At 41.9% G+C, this 20,657-nt stretch overlaps 1 protein-coding gene across 1 annotated transcript in view; it reads right to left on the bottom strand.

Annotated features, from left to right (window-relative positions):
* CTNNAL1 (catenin alpha like 1) overlaps positions 1-20,221 on the bottom strand; it is a 57,885-nt gene extending 37,664 nt beyond the window's left edge. The window contains exon 1 of the mRNA XM_059856044.1: positions 20,041-20,221. Within this exon, the coding sequence (XP_059712027.1) occupies positions 20,041-20,166 (126 nt within the window). The 5' untranslated portion in view covers positions 20,167-20,221. The remainder of the gene's footprint in view (positions 1-20,040) is intronic.
* Positions 20,222-20,657: the final 436 nt, after the last annotated feature.

Raw genomic sequence — 20,657 nt, forward strand, 5'->3', positions numbered from 1 at the left:
TCAGGTCCCCAGTCTGATTCACTGCATAGCTTCATGAACATTTTTGGTGGCAAAAGGGAAACAGTTCAGCCTGAGGAAAGATGGGCAGGAGCGCTCCTTTCAGTGGGAGCATAGTTTAAAATGGCCACAGAACTCCACTGTAAGCCACATCCCCAGGAGCTCAAAAATGTCTGTTTAGAGAATCTCAAAATTACCTGAATTACCTAAGTGTCTGAACATCTCAGCTATATCAGATGGATCACAGATATCTTTGCTGCTCCTCAAAAAGACATAAATCATCATTCACTTATTCTCCCACCAGTCAAGCCTGCGGTGGGACAGCAGCATACAAGCTGTACCTCACTACCTGTAATGCTCACTACAAATTCAAGGGCATAGCAGAAACTGTTCTGCTTCATGATTTGATCAATGCCCAAGGTTTACGCGGAAGCGCCTTTCTGGAGGAAAAAAAAGAGTGGTGTTGTTTAACACCTTGCTGAGGCTGGTTTGGAATGCCAGGAGCTGATTTAGCCAAGTTTCCAGTATTAAACTCTTTGCAATAGGAAATATCAACACTTCATAGAGCGCACTGCACACACAAGAAAAATAAAAAAGCCAAAAAAACTGAGAACAGTGCTGCCCTATGGAAGAACTGCTATGAGATGTAAGAATATTTTATTCTGGTACAAAACATCAGTACAGAAATACATATTGTCTGCCCACTGCCTTCTTATACACACCCTACTTTTCCAATTTGCATCTAAACCACAGGGTCTAAAGGAAGGTCATACAGTTCATACAACAAACCTCTCCCTGTAAGAGACTCCTGGATCACCAAACTTCAACCCCAAAGCCTGTGAACCTTGGATACCTTTCCAGTAAAAAGATCTTCTTACAATGAAAATAGAGTCTTAATAGAGAGTAAACATCTGAACATCTCCAAATTCATTTTAAATGAGGAATGACATTCCTCAAAGCACACAATTACCACAACTTCAATGGAAATTCAGACCTATGTGAAATTCATGGCATAAGCAACTGTACTACGCAACTCTCCTGAATTCTTGCATTGTAGGTACTTCAGGTATACATAATTTAAAAAATACCTCTCAGCAGCTAATCTAACAGTGCCAGCTGGTGAATTGTTGAATAGGCATGGCTAGCCAGCCAACTGAGAGCATTAGTCCAAACGCTGAAGTAAACCAAACTGAATACAGGGTCACAACTTTGTTTCTTCAACTTGTTTTGAAGTAAATAGCAACCCATACTGGATTAGTATTACATTCATACAGTTATTGACTTCTCAGAGGTATATGTAAAATAACACTGTCCTAAAACAAACTGCAAGTTTACATACTGGCTGCAAGTTTACCTCCCACAGCATATTACACCAGTAGAAGTTTAAACATGTTCTGCATAACCCTGAAAAAAAAAATGCATATGCAAATAACACTGCAGAGTGAAAGGAATCCCACTGTCTCTTACAAATCATCAAGGGCATTTATTTTAATTCCCATGTTACTGCAGAGGTATGCAAATAATAAAAGCCATGAAGATATCACAGCTTAAATTCCTTTACTGAAGTCTTACAAAACACTCTCAGGAACACAAGTGCCTTTTATATTTCTATCATTTCTTTTGCACTCTCTTCAGAGGGCATCATAGTTTTTGCAGCAAAAAACAACCCCTCCACTCCCCCTGCCAAGGTTAAGCAAGAATAAGCAGCTGTTTTGACAGGTCTTATCACCAGTGTCATCTTAACCTCATGAAGTTCAACAAGGCTAAACACAAGGTCTTACACTGGGGCTGGGACAATCCACGGTACCAATGCAGGCTGGGGGATGAATGGATTGGGAACAGCCCAGCAGAAAATGACTTGGGGGTACTGGTGCAGGAAAAACTGGATGTGGGTCAACAATGTGCTTGTATCCTGAGCTGCCTCAAAAGCAGGCTGAGGGAGGGGATTTTGCCCCTCTACTTTGCTCTGGTGAGACCCCACCTGGAAAGGGGTGTACAGCTCTGGAATCCCCAACAGAAGAAAGACATGCTCCTGTTGAAGACAGCCCAGAGGAGGGCCATGAAGATGGTCAGAGGGATGGAGCACCCTCTGACGATGACAGGCAGAGAGAGCTGGGGTGGCTCAGCCTGCAGAAGGCTCCAGGGAAACCTCACAGCAGCCTTTTAACATTTAAAGGTGGCTTAGAAGAAGATTAGGAAAGACTTTTTACCAAGGCCTGTAGTGAAGTAGAAAGGTTGACATTTTTAAACTACAAGAGGGTAGATTCTGATTGGACTTAAGGAGGGAATTTTTTTACCATGAAGGTGATGAGGCACTAGAACAATTTCCCTGGGCCATGGAAGCCCCATCATTTTAAGAGTTCAAGGCCAGGTAGTTTGAACAAACTGGGGCTTTGAGCAACCTGGTCTAGTGGGAGGTATCCCTACCCACAGCAGTGATAAACCTTTAACCCAAACCATTCTCTGATTTTATGACCTACTCTAAACAGTCACTTGAGTAGCTTGTATAAGAAGATTAAACTCAACCTATGGTTATACAGAGCAGCAGAGGCTTTGAAAATACCTCCTGGAATAATGAACTTTTAGCTAGGTAATATAATTTCTTCTCAGACTGGCTAACTTAGGGCAAGTACAGTAACTATCTTTAACACTAGAATGGAGGAAAGTTGGTTGAACTCCAAACTTTTTTCAGATAAGTAAAAAAAACTGCATGGATTGACAGTTAAAAACAACCATTGTGAGTGAACCAAAACAGAAGCTGGTCAAGTAGTTTGAAACATCACAGCAAACAGCTTCATGTAACACCTCTTTCCAGTGTCATCAACATTATGTAGCAAATGCAGCCTATACTGATATCAGATTTGCAAAAGATGTTTCCTATAAAAAACTAAGTAGCAAACAAGCCCTGAAATAGAGGTAGGTAGGTCATGATAAAAGAAAGATATGAAATATTGATCAGTTAAATAAAAAAGGGCTGGGTTTGGTTCTAGAAATATGAGTTACACAGAAACCACATGTAATAATGTCAAAGGCATGAGAAAAGCTGTTCAGATACAAGATGGGCTCCTCATAACCTGCCACCTGCAGAAAACACTGCTCTACAAATAATGAGAAAGATTTTTCAGAATTATGCATTCTCATTCCCTCATCGGATGCTAAGAGTGACAGGTACAGCCTCCATGTTAACTGAAGTTTTGAAAAAGCAGAGGTAATGGCAACTGCAGTTTAGGATTCTTTTACAAGACTTAATTAAGCTTGTAATTAACAGGCAGGGTTAAAAAAAGAACAAGATCTTAACTTAGCAAGGAGAGGAATTTCACTAGCACGTTAAGTGACAAACTGAAGGAAACTGTGATGCTAATAAGCAGTGCAAAGATTATTTAACCATTCCAGCACTCAATAACAATTGCCTCAGAACACAAATACAGCAGGGAGCATTAATAGGCCAATACAAAAGACTTCTAAAATAAAGAAAAAGCAAAGGTTTTGCCCCTTACTTAAACCAATGTTTAAAACAAAGATAAAAAATTAGAAAAATTAAATGGAGAAAACACCCAGAAGAAATTTAACAAGGACTTTTCTCTGCAACAACCAACCAAAGAAACCCTAAGAGCCTATAAAAAACTGAACTAGTAAAACCTGCAACCTTTAAGATGTTTCAGATTACAAGAAATTGCTTTTCCCCTGCAGTCCATCCAGTTGGAACCAGACTAGAACAATTACCGTATTTTAATATTTTTTTTAAATGAAGGAAACACCTGCCAAGTCCAAGAACGTCATCTAAGCCCTCCCTCAAGTTTAACACCTTCTAAATATTTAATCAGTTATATTCTGATCATGTATTTCCCAGTCACCAACATCTGTGATGTTTGGACAGGAGTTAGCAGCTGAAAAGATTACCTGCAAGTCTCTTTGAACAAGAGGAATACGTTACATGCTGTTTACTTAAGGATTTACTGATCAGGTCCTGGAAAGGAAACAGTCCTTTTGATGGTACTCACCCTCTGTTTAATGAGAGCTCTCACACTATTTCCATGGAATGTTTATCTGAGACTTGAGACAATCAGTTTAAGGAGTGCCTCAAGAATCTGTCAGCTACATTCTTTTTTCACTTGTTTTGAGAAGCTACAAAAAAAAATAATGGCCTTTTCTCAAAAACTTTACCAAAACTAACAGATATAACCATAATGTATCAAGATGTACGTATCAAGACCATATTTAAAGAAACAAGCTCAGTTGTGGCAATTTTTGAGCAGCTGTTTTCAGATCTTTTTGAGGGCCTTCAGATACTGACATTTAAGTCATTATATGCTTCATGCTCAGGAAGCATCATGACAGCACGCTTAGCTAAAAATATTCTAATGTCTATTTATTGTCAGTGTAATTAAGTCTTGCATGACAGAATTAAGTGATACTTAAAGAGACTGGGTTTCAGGAAGTATTTATAGACATCTATAAATAAAACCAGAGGAAACATAGCTATATCACAGCCCCTGCTACAAACACAAGAGTTAAACTGGCAAGTCATGTTTGGAAGATATCCTGCCTACCTCTCTCGTTAGGAAAGTACCCACATTGTATACAGGATGATTTAGACTCTCAAGAGTAATATTTGTTACTGCCTCTAGTATGGCGGGTTGGATGCCAGGTGCTCACCAAAGCCATTCTATCATTCCCCTCCTCAGTAGGAAAAGGGAGAGGAAACATAATAAAAGGCTTGTGGGCTGAGATAAGGAAGGGAGAGATCACTCACCAGTTACCGTCATGGCCTAAATAGCCTCTGCTTGGGGAAATGAAATGAATTTATGATCAATCAAATCAGAGTAGGATTGTGAATAGTAAAACACATCTTAAAAATACCTTCCCTCTACTCCTCCCTCCTGGCCTTTATTCCTGATTCTCTACCTCTTTTCCCCCAGCAGCACATTAACACAGAGAGTGGGGGCTTTGATCAGTTCCTCACATGCTGTTTCTGCTGCCGCTTCCTCCTCAGCAAGACGTTTCCTTCCCCTGCTCCAACATGAGGTCTCTCCCATGGAAGACAGTCCTCCATGAACTTCTCACATAGGTCCTTCCCATGGGCTGCAGTTCTTCACAAACTGCTCCAGCATGGGTCCCTTCCACAGCCTCCCGTCCTTCAGGAACAGGCTGCTCCAGCATGGGTGCTCCTTGGGATCACAAGTCCTGCCAGGAAACCTGCTCCAACATCAGCTCATCTCCACAAGGCCACAGTTCCTGCAAGGAGCTACTCCAGCACAGGCTTCCCACAGGGCCACAGACTCCTTCAGATATCTACCTGCTGAAGAAGGGATCTCTGCATCCCTGTAAACCTGCATGGGCTGCAGGGGGACAACTGCCTCACCACAGTCTGCACCACAGGCTGCAAGGGAATCTCTAGTCCTGCTACTGGGGCACCAACACTGGTATCTGTAGAATTGTTTGCCTCATATTATCATTCCTTTCTTATCTGGCTGCAATTACATCTGCACAATACCTTTTCCCTGCCCTTAAACACATTATCCCAGAGGGATTACCACCATCCCTGACTCCAAGATGGACCCACCATTGGCTTTGGCCAGTGGGTCCATCTTGGAGCCATCTGACATCAGCCCTGTCAGACATGGGGGAAGCTTCTGGCAGCTTCTCACAAAAGCCATCCCTGTAGCCTCCCCAGTACTCAAACCTTGCCACACAAACCCAACACACTCCTATTCACCCTGAAAAAGTGAAGGCTTTGAGTGACCTCCCTGCAACCTTCCAGTGTGTGACAAGAGCCTATAGGAAAGATGGAGAGGGTCTATTACAAGGGCATGTAGTGACAGCACAAGGGGGAACGGCTTCAAACTGAAAGAGAATATGTTTAGATTAGATATTAGGGAAAAAAAAAAAATCTTTACTCTCAGCGTGTTGAGGCACTGAAACAGGTTGCCCAGAGAAGTGGATGTCCTATCCCTGGAAGTGCTCAAGGCCGGGCTGGATGGGGCCCTGAGCAACCTGATCTACTGGAAGATGTAGAGTGAGATTGGAACTAGATGACCTTTTAAGGTCCCTTCCAACCCCAGGCCACTGCTTCTTTAATTCTGTATTGATCAGCATTCCTGCTAGAAAAAATTCAAGATCTTATCTCTATACAATGAGGATTAGCTGCCTTACAGTAAAAGCTCCTCTTCCATTTTTTGTATTTTATGCTTTCTACCTTCCATTAGCTTTATAATGGTAGAAAATTTGGTTCTTAAAAAGTAATACCAGGAATGAACAGTCTTTGCTAAGAAAATGTAATAGCACTACATACTGGGAAAGAAGTTACAAACCCCTACAAGAAGAGTGATGTAAGGTAAATTTAGTTGCATTTGATACAACACATAGAAATCTCGGTCAAAAAGGCCTTTCCCACACTGCTTGTACTTTCATTTTGTACTTTCATTAGTTCATCTTGAATTTGGGGGCAGACAGATTTTCTAATATTACATTTAGGTACTGTCTCTCATTAGGTCTTCCACATTCCTTGAGGAGGATCAGGTCTTGAGACTCATCTAGCCAGACAGCAGCACACGTTGTTCCAACACCCACACCTGCTACAGAATGCAACCATGCGTCAGACAGAGCGGAGAAGCAGCAGCTGGCATTTGACATCCTGTCCACAAGGGCTACAAACAGAACTGCCACACAGATGTCTCATCACAAGGTCAGCCTCAGGGATATTAGGAAGTGAATAAGGACAACCTGCTTACCTGCCCTAGAAGACAAAAGTCTGTAAAGATTACATGCCTGTCCAGGCACTAATGGAAATCTTAAGCGTTTTGTACAATTTCAAGCACTGAAATAGTTTTTTTTAAGTTCAGCTAGTGTGTGGATTTTTGGAATCAGAAAATTCATATCTTTCTATTCATATTTCATTTTGCAAAAAAATTCAGTAAATAAACTTTGCAGAAACCCAATTTTGAAAGTTTTCAAAGGCTGCTAACTACTAATGCACTAGTTAAGTGTAAGAAGTCTTTTTTTTTTTTTTTTAATGCTGAAAACATTATTTCCAACCTGCTTTATGGACTATTGAACCAAAACAGTTTCTTCTACATGTTATTATGCAAAGGGACAATCAACCCTTCTTGCAGAAGTCACACAGACCTCAAGACATCGTTTAGGATGCTGAGTCAACACTTTTGAGACCACTTCCATGAAGTGATGTAATCCAGCTACCCCCAGTTTGTGAATTTTCCTCGTAGTCCCTCTGGACTGGTGTCTAGAATAGCACTACAAATGCACTGCATATCCAAGACTACAGAGTACTTAGACTTGTGGCATTGAGACTTGTGGCATTGCACCTTTACCTGGAGGCTTTTAAAAAGTATCTTCTCATTGGTTTTATACACATATTTTATAAAAACCTTCAGGGAAGCAAATTAAATAAACAACTTTTACAACCTGCAGGCTGGTTCACTTATCTGCGGGCAAATGCTAACACGCTTAGCAGAGCCTCAGGCAATCTTTCACATATGGTGTCTAAGAAGCTGGTAAGCCACCTTTGAAAAGGAAGGAGGAACAAATCCATGACCTGCAGTGACAAGCAGGAGCTGCCAAACACCATAAGAAAAACCTTACCAGCTCAGATCACTGGAGTACCTCACCTAATATCTTATATCCCACAGTCCTCCAGAGGCTTGCCTAGAAAAGATCATGAGAGTTAAACAAACAAATGCAACTCAAGCTATAACGCACTTAGAACCAGATTTCCAGCTAGCCAACTGCAAATTGTACATTAAATTTTAAAACACCACAATACCTAATTGTACACTTCTCACAAGCACAATGGCATCACCAGATAGAAATATTATCTGGAAGAGGTGAAAACAGTCCTCTTCACCTCCTTCACATCCACACTTAAAATCTACTCTTTGTAAAGTTCACCAGGAAAGAGAAAACTTCAAATTCAAATAGGCACCTCAGATTATTAGTACCATTGCTATGTACTTGTTAGACATTCTTGGAATTCTTAAGAGATCAAAAGAAAGGATTCAACTCAGAACAAGACTGTACTACCGCAGTGAATACTCTTTCTTTGTGCTGAATGCATTCCTAGAAAACCGAGGAACTTTTAAACCTCAAGTTCCAAACCAAAGAGCATTGAGAAAATTATTAGCTAAAATGTGATATAGATGAACTTGTTCAAATGCAGTGCAGCAATTTGATGACACCAATTTATTTCCTCCAGTGTAGGCTGTTTTAGGTTTGGGGATTTGCGTGGTAGGTTTTCTTTGTTTGGCTTTTTTGGGTGTTTTTTTGTTGTTTTTTTTTTTTTCTTTTTCAATGCAACAAGAACTTTAAAAACTTCAGGACTTTTTTCCTCCCACGGGATTAAATTAATATCCAATTTTTTTTTAATTGTAAAAAGGAGTATCAGAGGGGGAAAAAAAAGGAATGAACACAGCTTACTATTTTTGCAGCCTGTGGATTCTTGATATTATGTAGAGATTTGAATTACCGATATTCTTAAAGTACCCCACTGTAGAGGAAAAATATGCTTTCTTTTTAATGTTCTCTTTTCACAGACTCCTTAAAACCAGGGATCCCCACTGATCTGCAGAGGTGAAGCAGAAAAGTACACAAAAATCAACCTGTACTGCTGCTGTCCTCTTTTTTTCCACACGTGGAAAACACCACTCACTGCAAAATCCTTAGTGAAGTTTAACCAATGATCAAAGGTACCTTGTTTATTCTTATTCCCACATGGTGTACAAGTCAGAGGACTGCCCCACTGTTCAACCAAAGAAGGAGTCTTCAGAATTTTCACAGCAATGAGCAACCATGGAAAAGATCATCATTTTCAGACAATTAAAATTCAACCTTTCTTCCCTTTTTTAAGAGGTGCATGCATGTTCACAGACTGAGCTGGCACCAAAATTTGTAACTTTGAGCAACTTGACATGAGTTGGCAAAGACAGTTTTTCAAACAAGTTCCAACTTAACTTCTGATAATAGAATATGTGCATCAACAAGCACACTGGACAATATAAAATATGCATTCACCATTACAAAATGTGTTCAGAAGTAAAATTGGCTTTCTAACTCAACTGCTGTCTTGAAGCTTGAATTGCACAACTACCTCACTAGAAAAGGTGAGTACAGGCTAGTAGACCAAATAATTGGGTTTCAAGGCATACCAGGCAGTACACTTCCTCCCCTCCTGTTGCCCTTCAGTATCTTCTTACCCAAACAGCTAGATTTTATAAACAAAGCAATTCCTGCTTTTCACTCCACACCTGGAAAGCCTGGGCAAGATTAAGCCTAAGAAAATTCAATTTAGAGGGAAGTTCATTGTTTAAAGTGTACTTTCAGATGTGGTCAAAACAGATGCAGACATGTTTTCAGCACCAGAGAGATGCTCTTCTCAGAAATAACTCTATTTACTAACATAATCAGGTAACCTCAAAACTAGAGACTGGCAAACAGTAGTTCTGGCTTTTTCCCCTAACTTGCTATTGTTAATGCACCTAACCTTGTACTGCTTGTGCAAACAATGCCTGGCCTGAGCCAGCTCTGAGCTGCTTATTAAAAAAAAAAAAAAAAAAAAAAAAACAACCAAAAACAAAAACCACCACTGTTGTGGAACTAAAAATTCAGACATTGTAATAAAGGATGTAGCAGGGACAACACACTTATTTCACCTGCAACTCAGAATTCCTCCTATTGAAACTGGATTGGCTCCTGAAGATGCAGAAAATGTTCCTTGTTAGTTCATAAGCAGGTGGCTTCCCTGCCATGAATACCAGCTATTCAATCCTCCTCACACTATATCTTCCCGACATAAGAGTTCCTGCAGCCTCTTTCAGAGAAGACTTCCTTAACAGAATTTTGACATCCCACTTCAGTTCAGAGCAACACCTGGTATTTCATTTTGAAAAGCACAGATTTGCTCTAGGGATTAAATGAGAAGTACAGTATGCTCTGGAAAAGGCTATGCAAATCCAACTACTATCCACCTACAGGAGTGCAAAACAAAAACTTAATATAATCCAGGAACTATTATCTTATTAATGCTAAAGTGCCTGTATGTTCTTTTGATTGCTCCACTGAAGAGCTCCAGGGCAATAAAAACTCATTCCGTTGGAAAATTTAAGAATATTTAAATGAAACACAGAGATACAATACAGAATCTTTGGTAATTAAAGGGAAAGCTCCATGCACTGGTCTAACTCCTACATGTTAAGTGTTTGCAACATTGCACTGCATTACCCTTCTGCTTGCAAACATTCTCCATGAATAAACAAACTAACAAAAATACTATCATAACCCCCATGCTGAAAAGATTATGCTACTACAGAACAACTTTGCTTTATTATTTGAATAATAGGATTTGTGTGGTTCTAAATGGCTATATTCATTCTGTTTAATAAAAACATATTTCTGTAAGACAAAAGAAACAATTTTTTTACTTTTCTATGCATATCAGACAGAAAGAACTTTGGGATTTGCTCATAAAATACTTTTGCGATTTGTGGTTAGGAGTTATCTTACCATTTTAGGCATACAACTAAGAAATAATCCAATTCAGTATCTAGAATAGAGTTACAGTTATAAATTGGCTCTAGAGTCTATATCACTTCTCATTTACCCCATTAGCTTTAAATAAGGCTATTAATGAAATGCAGTATAGCTCAATAAGTGAAAAATAGACTTTAAGGTTCTATCTAGCAAGGGTTATACTTTTCTAATGAATAAAGAAACATAAAATAAATCCATGCAGAAAGCCACAGGCTCATAGTACCACACAACAGTCTTACTAAACTATAATCAGAGTTGTTTGCAATCACTAATTTATAAATCATCCTTTGGGGATTTCCCTACCTAATCTGTCTAAAACCATCTGTTAACAAAGCTGAATAGCAAGAAAGCTGCTCTAATTCTTCTTGTGCAGGATCATAGAGAGGCAGTTTTGATTTAATGCTCATTCTACTGGAGAACTAGAAAAATTTGTTTAATCTGCAGAAAAGTCATTAATCAGATCACAAAAATATGAAGGATACGATACCATTGAAAAAGAGCAATTGGTTTTCAGCTATGTCAGTAAAAAGCATCTTCCTTCAGCCACTTGAAATGTTAGTCTGACTCATTTATCACATCAAAGACTAAGGTTTTGAACATTATAAAGCAGTAGCAAAGCTTAACTCATAGCCAATTTTACTATCCAAGAGTTCATAGAAAAAAAAGCCTGAAACCACAGTTGTTTCATCATAGTGCTGTTGCTCATGTGATAAAATGTTCACGTGTAATTTTCCTTGTAAAGCAAAGTATAATTAGTGATAGTAACATCATTATTTATTAATGCAACAAAATAATTTAATTTACCTCTTTAAGTTATTCTGAGGTACGCCTGGGCTCCCCAGCATACCTTATAAACCACAACTGTAAATCATTATCTATTTCTCTTTCAATGTTTCACAATGATCTAGCTTCAATGACTAAAAGCTGTCAATTAAAAACTTGTCTTGTTAAAAGGAAACCTGCAACCACATTAGCCAAGAAATACAACTGATACCTTGAAATAATCACCTTTTCTACATCCAGATGACAATCTCCACAGATTAACTCTTCTGCATAAATCAAAGTGAAACAATCAGGCTCCTTTAAGGGCACAGAGCACCAAGTGTAGGCTGAGCAACAGCTGAGCTTCTGCCAGAGAAAGAATTTGCATGGAGCACAAGATGCTTAACAGAAACCAGAAGCTCGCAACTTAACCCGCAACACCTATGGAACCGCAGGGAGAAGAGTCACGGACGGAGTTAGCAACTAATTGGAACCACGGAGGTGCAACTCTGTACCCAGGCAGCACCATGTGCTTCCAGACCCACAGCAGTCACAGCATATGATCCACGGCAGAGTTTCTCTGCTGTACAAGGTGTAAACTCTTCTGACTTTGGCAGGAGGTTTGCCTCCCTCCATACAAGTTACAACACAAGCCTTTACACCCCAATTCGTAGTTTTATTACTCAATAGTAGTGCCAAGTTTCAAGCCTAAAGTGAGCACCAAATTAATTCATAAGACTGAAGATTCTGGAAAAGAGGAGAAACAGCTTCTCAAAGCTTTCAAGTTTCCAGGATTTTTAATGTATGGAAAAACAAAAACATGGTCCCAACAAGTAGTTTAAAAAGAGAGCATGCTGATCTTCTTTTTTATCCCTCAGATGCAATGAGCTAAAGACAAATATGGATCATCCTACTTTTTCCAAAAAAGAATTTTCTCATCCTCCAAAAAGAGCCATAAGGGGCAATGCACAAGCTCTGGCACCAGCCAACAATGTAAGAACCCTTCAGTACTTTAGACATATGAAAGAGAAAGACCTAGAGGTACCAAAAAAATGCCCAGTGAAACAAGGCAGCCAAGGGATTTGCTGGAACAAATCTGTCAGTGCATCTGCTGCATGGGAAATGCAAATAAGTTGAAGTGAATAAGTTTGGACTGAAGGCTGAAGTTCAGGAAGCGAATGAGACAACACATATTCCTTAAAATTACGAATATTGTCCAGAGAGTATATGAGATGCTTCTATTTAGACTCTAATTGAGAAAGAGAATGCATTTGATTAACAAGTGCAAAAGTAGGTATGTAATGAGCCTGTACTGCAATACAATACTACAGCTACAGACATTTAAACATTAACTTATATACAAGATGGATGCATTATGCTGAGGAAAAAAAGACAGGGACAATGTGGTGGGTTTTCTCCCCCATTTTTGCAGACTTCCAAGAATAAAGAGCTAGTGATAAATAAATTAGAAGCCTAACACTGCTTTTAATATAGAACTGTCTGCTTTAAAGCTGTTAGAAAAAAACAACTGAATTTCAGAAGGTTCCTCTCTTCTAGTCTCTCCAACCTGCCAAGGTCCTTCTGAAGGGCTGCACAGCCCTCTGGCATATCAGCCATTCCTCCCAGCTGTGTCTCATCAGTGAACTTGCTGAGGAGGCACCTGCCCCTTCAGCCAAGTCACTGATGAACTATTTAAACAATATTGTGCTCAGTAACGAACTTGGGGGACACCACTTGTGACAGGCATCCCACTAGAGCCTGTGACACTGTTTACAAACCCTTTGGGATCTGCTTTTCAGTCAGTTCTCAGGCCACCTCACTGTCCACTCATCCAGTCCACAATTCCTGAGCTGGCCTATGAGTATGTTGCAAGAAACAGTGTCCAAAGTCTTGCTGAAGTCAAGGTAGAAAAGATGCACTGCTCTCCCCTCATCCATTCAGGAAGTTGTTTCATCATACAAGTCAACAAGGTTGGTCAAGCATGATTTACTTTTAGCGAATCCTTGATGACTACCCCCCTTCTTGTCATCCGTGTGGATGGAGATTCCTTCCAGAATGAGGCGCTCCACCACCTTTCCAAGGATTAAGGTGAGGATGACTGGCCAGTAGTTCCCTGGCTCTCCTTTCTTGCCCTTTTTGTAGGCCGGGGTGACTCTTGATTTCTTCAGTCCTCAGGCACCTCTCCTGATCACCCTGACCTTTCAAAGATGCCTGTGAGCACCCTTGCTGTGGTGTCTGCCAGCTCTCTCAGCACTCATGGATATATCCCCCCACAGTCCATTGACTTGTGGATGTCAAGTCTGCCTATATATTCTCTAACCCAATCTTCCTTGAGGAAGCAGAAGTCTTGCAGTCCTTTACTCTGGTCTCCTGAGTTAGAGATTCCTGAGGGCTGGTGTTACCAGTGAGGACTGATGCAAAGAAGGCATTCAGTAACTCGACCTTCTGTGCATCCCCTATTACCAGGGCCCCGCCTCCATTTAGCAACAGGTTCACATTCCCCTTAGTTTTTCTTTTGTTATTGATGTATTTGAAGAAGCCATCTGAGGACTTCCAAGCCAGAAAATCCACAAAACAGCTTCCCCAAAAACACTGCTAGCCTACTAACAAAATCCAAAGGCCAGTGTCAGTACCACTGACAGTAGCACACTGAACTCCATGTCTGCAGTTTTACACCTCTCTTAAATCTCTCTCTTGGACAGTAGATGCTTTTTCAGTTCCATGGAGAATAACATCAATTCCACAGCAATGTACCAGCTATTTTAGTCCATTTCTTCAGGAGCTATAACCCTGATGTACTCTGTTACTTCCTTACCACAGTTCTGCTGTATTCTTTTGACAGAAAATAAGAAGAGAGCAGAGCAGCTATTCATAATTGTGCTTAACTGCAAAAGAAAGTGAAGCAATCCCTACTTCAGAATGTACCTCTGTGGAATCAATGTGATATGCAAAATATGACATGAAAATGTTAGATAAAATGAACTGGAACAACTTGCCAACATTGGATGTTATTCACTAAGATTTCAAGGGGCTCAAAGATACAATGGATTTCATCAACTTACTCATGCAATCTCCTGCGTAAAACCAGGTCAACAGTTGAGGTACAAATGTTGCCCTGACATTTATACTTGTCAAATCAATACAAAAAGTTAAAAAGTAGTGGACACCTAAATAAATATGACATATTGGCAAAGATTTGACAAAGCTGTTTTTAAAGGAATTACTGCCTCACAAAACAACCAGATTTTTCTGTAGACATCACCAATTACATGGATACGAAGGCAACCCACTGGAAAAAAAAAACAGGAAACAAAATTGACACCACAGTTTTCAAAAGACATCAGACAAGTCTCTGAGATGAACAAAAGGAGATCTTTTGCATGAATATTGAACTCATCAAGAGACAGAATGATGAGAAGGAAGATGAAGGATACCAGAAAGTGAATGATTACTTACTTTAATAGAGTTGCACAGAAACCTTTACTGCAACATGGATTGTTATATATCATCATAAAGAGAGAGATGAGATAAGCAAGTAATAAAATGATAAAGATTTGTTGGTGATCCCAATTTATTTGGAACAGTAAAGATAAGACCTGACTACAGAATTGCAGAAACATCTTGCAGCACTGACCAGGGAACAAAATGTCAGAACAAAAAAATCACTGCAGATCAAAGTGATACAGACAGGAAAGAGCTGACCATTACTCCTCAGCAGCATGTACTTTTGATTACAAAACAGACATCTATGAAAAAAATCTGACTTGCTTATGATGAAAGCAATTTCCAGGATCATCTACCCTAGTTCCGTTCTCAAACCATGTCCATTTGGAGTTTATAGTCTTATCCATTCTGAACATCTCCAAAACTGCAGACTCTGTAGGAGCTCTGCACACTTCATCCAGTGTTTGGCCTCCCTTACATTTATAAAAGCCTTCTCTTCTATCTCATTAGACTTTCCAATGTTCCAACTTCTGTCACCATACATGCCTGGGATCAGTCTATCTCTGTCTTCTCCATACCTGCCATTAGGTGGGTAGCTGTAGACTGCGGTAAACTCTGCTAATGTCCAGACAAAAAAAAAAAAAAAAACAAAACACCAAAAAAAAAAAAAAAAAAAACAAAAACAAAAAAAAACAAACAAACAACCAAATCAAGTGATACAGAGAGGAAAGTACCCAACATGTTACTGATGGTACTGTACCCCATTCTGCCTCACAAGTGCCAAACACAAAAAGAATCACTTCTACAGTCTGCTAGTTATGTTCGTGCTACCAACCCCAGGTGCAGCTGGCCATCACAGCTGACCCCCATTCAACTGGTCCTCCAGGATTCCCACGCAAAGTTTTCCCAAGGACAGTTGATCCCAGTCTGTACTGCTGCATGGTGTTATCCTGACTCAGCTGTATGACTTGGACTTCACAAACTTCCTGTCATATCATCTTTCCAGCCTGTCCCCCTGTCTAGCAGCCCTGTCATCCACAGTGTCAGACACTCCCCAACTTGCTGTAGGGAAGGTGACATGCCTTTTGAACATGCTGGTCTATGCTCACCCCAACATTCAGATCATTAACAAAGATGTTAAACAGTACTGGCCTCCATGATGATCCCTGATAAATAACCAAAAACAAAAAAAAAACAAAAAAAAAAAAAAAAAACAAAAAAAACCCAAAAAAAACAGAGAGAAGTTTACAGATTATATACAGACCTCTAGCTTGATACACAATGACTATTCTAAAGTCATACCTTCAAGTCTGAAAACTGCATCAGTGAGCTTCTCAGATTATTAGGAAAACTTCAGCTGTGGGTTCTTTGGGCTTCAATATACAACTCCAGAAACTTCTGGGAAAATGGAACACTGGCAGAAAATTACATAATGTTATATAATATTTACTGAAATGGGAATTATTTTATCTAGCTTCAGAGAAAGCAAGGAAACAATAGGACAGTAAAGAACAGGTTTGTTTCATTCAGCTCAAGGCACTGTTAACTCATGTAGAATCTAAGACTGACAACAACAGCAATCAGAAGCATTGATATCATGGGCTTTTTGTAGCTAAAATAAAGAAAAACTTAAAAGCTTATATTTTTTTACTATATAGGTCAAGTCAATTCCAAAACCTCTAGCAGGATCTCCTATACCAAGAGAATTAGAAAAACATGTTCAGTAACATATGGGCACACAATAATTCTCCAAAGTGTCTATGACAAAATGGGCTTTCTGGAAGTTGAGCAGCTGTAATCACATTGGTCTGCACTCCAGACGCTGGAGGACAGGTCACCTTCTACCATGAGAAGTGACTGTTCTTTTGAAAATATAGAAGTACAGGATGATTTGAGACAAAGAGAAAGGTCATCTAGTTCCACTCCTGCTCTGCAAAGGGCTGGGACACCTTCCACTAAATCAGGCTGCCCAGGGGCCCATCCAACCTGGTCTTGAACGCTTCCAGGGATGAGGCACCCACAGCATCTCTGGACGACCCACTGCACTGTCTCACCACCCTCAGAGATAAGAATTTCTTCCTAACATCTAATCCAAACATATTTACTTTCAGCTTATAGCCATTCACCCTTGCTCTATCACTACACACTTTTGTAAGACAGTCCCTCCCCACCTTTCCTGCAGAGGTCCTCTTTAGGTACTGGAAGGCTGCAACAAGTCTCTCCAGAGCCTTCTCTTCTCCGGGCAGATAGATCTCAAAGTTTCCCTCTTTTTCCCAAGTACCTGACTGTGAAGTTTGACAAATACCTATTCTGCTGTTTCTCAGAGTTTCCTTGGAACAGATCTAGACAGGCAAACTCCTACAGCTGTGAAGGTACCCGACTGCTCCTACGCTAGCAAACAGGTACAGAATGGCAGCTGCGGAAGCCACTGGTGGAGCCACATCCTGAAAAGTGCTTTTTCCCTCTCTTTGCTTTTCCTCAACTGTTTAAATAACTTGTTATTAAATGAGTCAGCACTGACCACTTCAAACACCCTTCCTGACACAAGTTGCCAAAAACTTCCCATTAAAAGAATGAACCCCAAAATAATTAGACTGGAAATGGGTAGCAGCAGTGAAGGAGGATGTCTAGACTTCTAAAGAATGCCATAGTATTTATGCGTGGAAAACTGAACTAAAAACACCTATCCCAGTGAAGCAAGTATTGCTTATTTTAAAGAAAATCATGGTGCTTCACCCCAGAAGCCATGTTTTCTGAACTGCATGCCACATGCTTTGCAAAATACTGTAGAATGATTCCTTTCACACTTCAGCTATGTTGATAGTGAAAAAGAAGTGTTAGCTTAATACTGTGGCTTAAATTTGTCGTCTTTGTCATCTGTGGCACTCTTAAAAATGGGCCACATCAAGGTCTGAACAGATCTAGTTTAACTCTGCAAATACTCTAAGTTTTCAAACCAATTTTAATTAGTTTCATAAGTACATGCAGTAATGACTCTAAGGGTAATTTCTCCTGCTGGAAAAATCAGAATCTTATACCACTGCTGATAGGAAATGTACTCTGTTACAACACAGTCTATAAGAAAAAAAAACCCAAGCTGCAAAATACAGTTAAAAAAAAAATCAAACAAAACCAACCCTTACAATTGCTGAGGAAAAACAAGCAGGCAAACACATGTTTACAGTATTACAACTGTGTACAATACAGTACATGAATTTAAATAAGAATCAATGCAGCTTTTTTATTTTTTTGCTTAAAGAAAAGATTTAGCCCTACATGAGAGAAAGTGAGTTTGTCAGACAAGGCACCTTTTGTTTCCTCTTTGCTTAAAATAAGTAGTGAAAAGCAGCAGGAACATTCTGACTATTTTTTCAGTAGTATACAAGTATCACATAGCGCTTCTCAGATTTTCACAAAAGGGTAAACTGTGAAGTTAACTTCACAGTAGGAACAAAGCCCTTTGCAAGTGCATTTTGTACAAGCAGAAAAACAAAGTCCTGGGGGTTACTGCATGTACAGCTTATGCAGAATCTACAAGCAAATTCTGAGACTAAGAAGTACTCTATAAACACCATTTTGCGTAAGTTTCCAAACAAAGCCAACCAGTGAGATCTCAACTGAACAATCCAGATGGAAAGGTACAGGCAGAACTGATAAACCACTACAGTAAGTGGGGCGTTTTACCAGGCAGGTGTAGGGAACTACTGCTGACACCATCAGCAACTTCAGCCTGAATCTGAGCAGAGCTCAGCGCTCGTGCTTCAAGGAACACACTTGTCTCGAGTCTGGAGCGCCTCAGCAGGAAAACAGGGAGCTCTGAGTGTTCACAAACGCTCAGACACCCAGTATACAGGGAAGTGAAAACCGCTTAGCCCTTCTGGAAGATGCTGTCACAGGCTTTGTGGACAATGAAAAATTATCCATGACACACTTCTCGTTGCAAAGGCAATGAGATCACTGTTGTTAAACAGTACTCCAGAGAAATAAGAGCATCTTCACATAAATCTGTTGAAAGTACAAATTTAACATATGCAACTAAATTCAGCTTTTGCAACTGGATGTGTTTCTGACTGCTCTTAAGCTTCCTAAACGAGGTCTCCCTATTTTATCTCGGTTGTTTCAGGACTAGAAAATTCACTTAACTTTACTTTGCCTTGGAAAAAGTGGTTCAGTCTCTTTGAAAGGCTTTGCTGTACTGACTATGACGTCTCCAAACAGAAAAAAACCCACACATTACCATGATGAGTACAGAAACACAATTACCCATCAGAAACCCTCCCTGAAGCCCAGACACAGAAATGCAAAACAAGGCTTACCACAGCTTGTTTCCAGATAGATTATGAGGGATATAAACACAATTTGACCTCACCAGAACTAGTAATTTTTGTATAGCTGTTACATCTTGTTTAATAATTTTGTATAGATAGGTTTTGACTTGCTAACTTTATTGATCAGTGCTCAAAGCATAAAAACCCTACACAGTAAACACTGCTATTTTCAGACATTATTTTTTAAGAAAGAAAATTCTAATAAGTAAGTTAAACGCCAATTTTGTAACTAAATATCTGAAGAAAAAACCCCAACAGCAACAATAACAAAAAACAACAACGCCAAAGTGACTGGCACATGATTACTTAGCAGAGCAATGTAAAACCCTATTTGGGTGGGTTTTAAGGTCATTTGGCACTGTGCGGGACCTGCTAAAAGGTCACCAAGACGTTTGCCCATTATCGAACCTCTTAAAAACCGGGCACTACCCCGGGGTGCAGCAGGAGCTCCAATCAATGCAACGCTCAGGCCAGACCGCGAAAACACAAAGCTCCGCCAAAGCCCCTGGAAGACGAGCGCTCTCTCCGGCGCCGAGCTGGGAGGAAAGGAGCGCGCTCCCACGCGGGCAGCCAGCAGGCGGGAGGCTCGGGAAGCCGGCAGCGCTCGGGCGGCGGGGCAGTCCCTCCGCCCCCCGCCCGCCGCGGCGTCCCGGGGTCGGACCGCCGGCGGCACCGCAGCGCCCGGCGTTACGCAACGCTCCCCCGCGACCTTGCGGGGAACTTCGGAGTCTTCCTCGGGGACGGACGTGCGAGCAGCATCACCCACACGGCTCCCGCAGCCGCCCGCGGCCGGCGGGACCCCGGGACGGGCGGGAGGGGGCGCGGCTCAGAGCACCGGCGCGGCCGGAGACAGGGGGCTACGGAGCGCCGCGACCCGAGCGAGCAAACTTCGGCGGCGGCCGAGCAGAGCCTCCCAGAGGTTGTGGGGGTAAAGGGGTGGGAAATCGTTCTCCCGTGGCGCTCTTCCTACCTGCGACACCAGCGGCACCAGCGTCTGCTCCACGGAGCGCGTGCGGATCTCCAGCCCCGCGTCCGCGCCCAGCCCCGACGAGGACGACGAGGAGACGCCACTGCTGCTGCACGGGGACGTGGCCATAGCGGGGGAGCCGAGCCGAGCCGAGCCGGGACACCCCTTCCAGCCGCGCCGCCGCCGCCGCCGCCGCCGCCGCCGCCGCCGCCGCCGCCGCCGCCGCCGCGCTCCCGCACGGGCAGCCCGTGCCCGCCGCTCCCCTCACGCCGCCCCGCCCCCGGGCCGCCGCCCCCGCTCCGCGCCCTCCCCGCCCGCCCGCTGGGGCTCCGCGGCCGCGCCGGGCGATGCCGCGCGCGCGCCGAGTCCCCCCCCCCCCCGCTCTCCCTCAGCGGCCCCTTCCCCGCCCCTCGGGACGGGATGGATTTAAAGCGGCAGCTCCCGCCTGCTCGCCTCCCGCCCCTCCGCGCAGCCAGCGCCGGGGATTGCCGCCTACCCTTCCCCGCCACTCCTTTCCCGCCGCCTCCCGCCCCACTCCGCAGCCGGCGGGGGAAGGGAACCGGCTGCGGTCCCACCACCACCGCTCCCACCCGGAGTTTCCCCTCCGGGCTCGATTGGGG

The sequence above is a fragment of the Haemorhous mexicanus genome, chromosome 1 (assembly GCF_027477595.1).
Source record: "Haemorhous mexicanus isolate bHaeMex1 chromosome 1, bHaeMex1.pri, whole genome shotgun sequence".
Classification (NCBI taxonomy): Eukaryota; Metazoa; Chordata; class Aves; order Passeriformes; family Fringillidae; genus Haemorhous; species Haemorhous mexicanus.